Source organism: Gallus gallus, chromosome 10 (genome assembly GCF_016699485.2).
Source record: "Gallus gallus isolate bGalGal1 chromosome 10, bGalGal1.mat.broiler.GRCg7b, whole genome shotgun sequence".
Classification (NCBI taxonomy): Eukaryota; Metazoa; Chordata; class Aves; order Galliformes; family Phasianidae; genus Gallus; species Gallus gallus.
In genome coordinates, this window is record NC_052541.1 from 183,306 (window position 1) to 190,021 (window position 6,716).

The following is a 6,716-nucleotide window of genomic DNA, read 5'->3' on the forward strand; positions in this document are numbered from 1 at the left end:
CCAACCATTTCCCACGCAGCGCTGAGGAGGGGAGGGGATGTGGGGGGGAAGGATGGGGCTGGTGGTTGCAGTCCTATGACGCTGCCATTGGTGCTGCCCCGTCCTTACCCAGAGGTGGGCACGGGGATGGGGGGGGGGGGGGGGGGGGGGGGGGGGGGGAGTGGGAGGGTCTTTGGAGCTGCAGAAACAACTGCAGGCAGAAATGTAGAAAAACGAATGTTCAGCATTTAATCATTTCACATAAAGAGCAATAAGCAGAGAAATGTCCATATTCCCAACCAGTTTCCATCCTAACAATCGTTCCCCCCTCACAGCTCCCCTCCTCGGGGCCAACACGAAGCGGCTCCGTGTCGGCTTCACGCGGCTCCGGGAGCTCCGCACGGGGACAGACCGGGATAAGGAAAACGGGAGTTGGGGACTCCACCTGCGGGGCAGGAGCTCAGCACGCGCTGCTGCTGATTTGAGCCAAGCAAGAACCGAAGGCGCCCGCCTGACTCTCTGCCAGGCTTGAACACGTCTCGACCCGCGGGATCAGTCCCTCTCTTTCGGGGCTGCTCGGCTCAGCCAGGAGCTGCTCCCAGAGGCCGGGCGGGTCCCGCTGCTTGTGGTCAGCCGCCGCTTCTCACAGCCCAGCAGTACCCGACTGCAATGACGGAGGACGGCTCAGTTCCCTCTCCGGAGGACCGACTGGATTCTGATGGGGGACGGACGGGGCCGACGGCGGTGCCCCTGCGCCGCCTTCCCCTGACCGCCCGGCACCCCCGAGGCACGGGGCAGGCGGCGGCGGGGACGTGGGGCAGCGGAGCACCGCTTTCCCCGCACGGAACCCCGCAGCTCCACCATCGCGCCGGCGCCATCATGGCGGCTCCGGGTCCGCGGCCGCCCCTCCTGCTCCGCGCTCCCATTGGTCGGTCCGCCGAGGGGGGCAGGCACTCCGCGCGGGGGCCTTTCCCTCCGTCGTCGCACCGTCGTTGCGTCATCACCGCGCACATCCTGGATGGCCCCGGCCCGGCTGTCCCCGGCGCTGCCCGCCGCCATGCGCCTGCTTCGCTTCCACGGCCCCGGGGCGGCCGGGCCCCGGCTGGGGCTGGAGGAGGAGGGGGAGGAGGAGAAGGAGGAGGAGGAGGGGAAGGAGAAGAAGGAAAAGGAGAAAGAAGGAGAGGAGAAGGAGGGCGGGGACGTGGTGGACCTCAGCGAGGCCGAGCCCGCCCTGCCCCGCTCCATGCGGGCCTTCCTGGAGAGCGGCGAGCTGTTGGCTGCCCGCAGGTGAGGGAGCGGGGTCTCTGGGCGGGTGGCTGGGGCCCGGCGATGGCGCTGGGGAACTTGCTGACCATGAGGGGCTCCGTGGGCACCTTGACGTCCTGCTCCAGGCAGCGGTCGCGGTACTTCAGCCCCACGCAGATCACCTTCTCGGGGTCGTCGATGGGCACCAACAGCCGCACTCACGCGGTGCCCTGGGTTTTTCTTCCCTTCCTTGTTTGTGCGTGATGCTTTTGTAGGAGCTTCATAGGTGTTCAGGAAGTGCAAACTCTTCTGAGATATGAGGTGTCCTCGAGAGAGCCCCATTGCATCCATTCCACTTGGGCTGTTTTGTTCCCTCCTGAGGCTGAAAGGGACTTCAGAACCCTACATAGAACTTGCTGCTGCTCCAGCATGGAAAGCAGAGATCATGAAGTGTGACTGCCATTGGGGCAGGGGGGAGAGGAGCTAAGACATTCATCTGCCAGCATGAAGTAGCAGGTCTTGAAAATGGTAACGGCTGTGGTAGGGCAATTAGCAGGACCGTCAGCAGTGAAAATGAATTACTTCTGTGGGACGGTCCTGATTCAGCTGACAATGCTGCAGGAATCATACAGCCTTCATGCAGCACGTGAGGAGCTTGTTGTTGCAAAGCGGTGCTTTGCATCACTCTGACGTTCTGCCATGGACTCTTCTTCCTAGTTTTTGATGTATATGGAGGCATTGCTAAGGAGGACATAACAGACAGCATTAAATCCGAGGTGTCAGGAGACCTGGAAGATGCTTTGCTGGCTGTGGGTGAGTGCTCTGCTTTTAAACCTTGTCTACAAAGTAATGAAATGATGAGAGGTGCTGTGAGTTCCCTTGATTGGCTGTTACATAGTTTCAGACATGGTTTGTCTTTGGTTATGGGCACAAAGCCAGGCTGGGTGGGACCTGGAGCACCCTGGTGTAGAAGGAGGTGTCCCTGGCAATTGCAGGGAGGTTGGAACAAGATGATCTTAGGGGTCCCTTCCAACCCAAACCATTCTATGATTCTATGCTTTACAGACCCAATTGGGTGAGAAGGTGTTGTGCTTTATAGTACAGCGTGCTTGGCCAAAGGATGCTTGGGCAGAGGCATGGAAGCCTTCCCGCAAATACTGCTGTGCACCAGGCACAGAGACGTCAGCTCCCAGTGTGTCACTGACTGTGGATGCCTGCACTGCACCTGCTGTTTGCTAGCCTGGAGTTGCATCTTGACAGAAGAAACAGCGGCACCATGAAAGTGCTGCACAGCGATGTGGAAAACCTCCTGCTTTTCTGACCTTAATTCTCTTGTTCTTGTCTCTCCTTACAGTAAGTGTGTGTGAAACAAGCCTGCGTACTTTGCTGAAAGACTGTATAAATCCATGAAGGTAAACAGATTGTGGAGTAAGATTGCTTGCTTCTTTCTCGCATTTTCATGCTCGAGTCAGCAGCATCATGGCAATCATGAGACGGGAGCTGCAGCCAGTCAGGAAACTGGCTTTTCTAGGAAAGCTCAGGCTTTTCTGCACATCGGGGCAATAGTCATACTCAGGAGCAGGCTGCTAATGGATCGCTCCATTAATGCAGAAATGCTCTAACTAAGAACACCTCCTGCACAAGACCGGGCACTGAGACCTTTGTGTCTGTTGGTGATTCTCCAGAAGGTTCTGTGTTAGCTGTACGTGGTTGCTTTGCTTCCTAGGGCCTGGGAACAGATGGCAACACTCTGATCAGAGTGGTGGTGTTCCGCTTCAAGATAGATATACTGGGTATCGGAAGAGAACTCCTGACTATGTATGGGAAGTCTCTCTACTCCTTCATTAACGTAAACTTATTGATCTTAGACACAAAAAGTGGGATTTGCTGTGTGCTTTTAAGGGGATGATCCCCCCCTTGACACCTGTTGGGTGTTTTAGAGTGGCTGAGATTAGGCAGACATTACAAAGACATACTGAAAATGTTCCTGAATCTTCTTAAATTGTCTAGAAGAATACAAGCACTGCAAAAGAATTCTGTGTCTTAAGAAGAATTCTGCTTCAGTAGAACTTAAAAATTATTCATATTCCTTTTTTTTTTTCCTTTCTCAGTAAGTCAGTTTGCTCTGGCCTTCTCTCTTCCTCTCTTCTACTTTGTTTTTTTGCACTCTTCTCCCTCTTTTCTCTGCACCATTCCTTCCCTTCTTCCTCCGCCTGCCCTTCCCTCTTCTGCTGTTCCGTCTGTTCTCCTCGCCCTCTCTTTCTTTCCCTTGCTATTTTTAGATCAGCTCTCCTTACGCGTATCCTCTCTTCTGTTTTGCCCTCTTTCTTCCCCCCCTCTCATTCATCACTCTTCTGTTCTTCCCCCTTACAAGCTCCTCTCTTCCCTTTTTTCTTTGTTCTGCTCGATCTTTTCTCTCCTCTCCTTCTCTGTTCTCCTCTTTATTGTCCCTGCTCCTCTCTCTGTCCTCCACTTTTCCCTTCGTTCTTCTCATTTATTCACCTTTATATTCCCAGGGAGACTGCTCAGGAGACTACAGGAACATTCTGCTGAAGCTCTGTGGCAGTGAGGATTGAAGGATTCCTGGTGTATGTCCCGCGTTATGGGAAGGAAGGGATCATAAGGATTTCTCTCAGGTTTTTGTTTGTTTGTTTGTTTCTCTCATTAATTGCTATGAGTAGTGATTTTGATTAATTAATTCTCTGGTTGGGTAATGGCAGTTCCGTTTTACCCTAGTAAAAAAAAAGCCTTGTTTTACTAGCTTTAACCAAATCTATTTTGGCTTTGTTATTTCCTTGCAAGCTGTCCTTCTCTTCTGCATTTACCAGTAAATCCTGTCAAATGAAGCAAATTTGGATGCAGAATGTAGGAATTTGCAGAGGGAGGAATTAACCTTGTCATTATATGGAGAGAATGCAGCCTGGCTTCAGCTTTTGGAAGATAATGAAACCCCTCCAAAAGAACCCATCTAAAGTACAATCAGTGTTGATGTCATAGTGGTCTTTTCCAACCTAAATGATTCTAGGGTCACCAAATCCAACCCCAACCCATTCCCACCATGCCCACTAACCATGTCCATCAGTGCCGCACCTCCATGGTCCTTGCAAAGCTCTAACTTGACAACTTGCTCTCTGAGTGTGGAGCACAAACAGCCGTGCTGCACTTTGTGTGTATGTTGCCTGTAGGTCTGGAGGTGGGAAAGCTGCCCCAGTGACTGCAGAAGGGACTTCAGCCGCGCTATCATAGAATCATAGCATGGCCTGGGTTGAAAAGGACCATAACGATCATCGAGTTTCAACCCCCTGTTATGTGCAGGGTCACCAACCAGCAGACCAGGCTGCCTAGAGCCACATCCAGCCTGGCCTTGAATGCCTCCAGGGATGGGGCATCCACAACCTCCTTGGGCAACCTGTTCCAGTGTGTCACCACCCTCTGGGTGAAAAACTTCTTCCTGATATCCAACCTAAACCTCGCCTGTCTCAGTTTAAAACCATTCCCCCTTGTCCTATCACTATCCACCCTTGTAAACAGCTGCTCCCCCCCTGTTTGTATGCTCGCTTCAAGTACTGGAAGGCCACAATGAGGTCTCCCCGGAGCCATCTCTTCTCCAAACTAAGTAAGCCTAGTTCCCTCAACTTTTCTTCATAAGAGAGGTGCTCCAGCCCTCTGATCATCTCAGTGGCCCTCCTCTGGACCTGCTCCAAGAGCTCCACATCCTTCCTGTGCTGGGGGCCCCAGGCCTGGTCTCAGTACTTCCAGATGGGGCCTCACAAGAGCTGAGTAGAGGGGCACAATCACCTCCCTCTCCCTGCTGGCCACCCCTTTTTTAATGCAGCCCAGAACACAGTTCCACCGTTACAGTGGGACAGAAACCACTCCCCACACCCTCACCTAGAGGCTTGTGGTCCTGGCGGATGTGGGAAGCCTGACCACCCGTGAAGACTGAGGCAAAGCACTCATTGAGTACCTCAGCTTTTTCTATGTCTGAGGAAGCCAGCTCCCCATTGCCTTTCATCAGAGGGGGAGCACTCTCCTTGGCCTGTCTCCTCCTGCCTATGTACCTGTAGAACCCCTTCTTGTTATCTTTCACATCCCTTGGCAAGTTCAGCTCCATCTGCTCCTTGGCTTTCGTAATCCTATCTCTACACACACGGACAACAGCCCTGTATTCCTCCCAGGATACACAACCCTGCTTCCACCTTCTGTACAGTTCCCCCTTTTCTTTCAGTTTAAGCTGCAGGTCCTTACACAGCCATGACCATCACCTGCCTCCCCTGCTTGACTTCTGCTGGGGGATGGAGAGCCATTGTGCTCTCAGAAGGGTGTCCTTCAAGAGCTGCCAGCTCTGTTCTGTACCCATGCCCTTAAGGACCGTTTCCCAGCGGATCCCATCCAGCAGTTCCTTGAGCAGCCGGAAGTTTGCTCTCCTAAAGCACAGGGTCCTAGCTCTGCTTTTTGCCAGGCCCGCATTCTTCACGATCACAAATTCTACCAAGGCCTGGTCACTGCAGCCCAGGCTGCCTCCAATCTTAACCTCTCTAATGCTCTCCTCTTCATTAATGAGCACCCAGTCCAGTAAGGCTTCACCTCGGGTTGGTCCATCTATTACCCGGACCAGGAAGCTGTCCTCAACAGACTCCAGGAATCTCCCGGATTGTCTGCCACCCGCCATGCCACTATCCCAGCAGATATCTGGGTGGTTGAAATCCCCCATCAGGACAAGAGCCCGAGAGCGCGACACCTCCTGCAGCTGAAGCAAGAAGGCCTTGTCCACAGCCTCCTCCTGATCTGATGGCCTGTAGCAGACCCCAGCCACTAGATGCCCTTTGCTGGACCGATCCTTGTTTTTCACCCACAAGCTCTTGACCTGATAGTGGCTGTTCCTCAGACACAGTTCTTCACAATCTATCCACTTCCTAACATAGAGAGCAACTCCGGTCACCCCTCATACCCTGTCTATCCCTTCTGAAAAGCCTTTCGCAGGCAACCGTGATGTTCGTTGCTTAGGGGAGCCTGCGGCTTGGCCAAATACCGAGGTGACACCAATATGATGAGCGGTAAAATGGCCTCTATTCACTACTAAACACAGCTTATATTACATTTTTACCTACAAAACCGTGCTGTCATGTCCCACTCTGATTGGTTCATGCCAGACAACACCGTGCCCTATTTGGCTGTCTCCACATTCTTTTCTCATCCTTCTTCTTCTCCTGTTTTCTCTGCATCAAGGTCAGCACGATAGCACTGTCTCTCTATGCTTAGGGAGAGGCCTGTCCCGTACATCCCGTGCCCCCGCAAGACGCCTACTACAACGTAGTCCTCAATCAGGAGATTCCAATTGTGGGATTCATCCCACCATGTTTCCATGATAGCAATTAGATCATACTTTCCCAATTGCACCACGGCTTCTAGCTCCTCCTGTTTATCTCCCATGCTGTGTGCATTGGTATAGAGGCACTTCAGCTTGGCTATTGGCCTCATTGCCTTATCAG

General features: G+C 53.0%; 1 protein-coding gene across 1 annotated transcript; it reads right to left on the reverse strand.

Moving 5' to 3' along the window:
- Positions 1-203: 203 nt before the first annotated feature.
- LOC121113477 (dapper homolog 3-like) lies at positions 204-1,470 on the reverse strand. The gene has a single exon (XM_040706619.2). It carries the CDS (start codon positions 1,222-1,224, stop codon positions 664-666), a length of 561 nt encoding a protein of 186 aa, XP_040562553.2. The 5' UTR covers positions 1,225-1,470; the 3' UTR covers positions 204-663.
- Between the last annotated feature and the right edge of the window lie 5,246 nt (positions 1,471-6,716).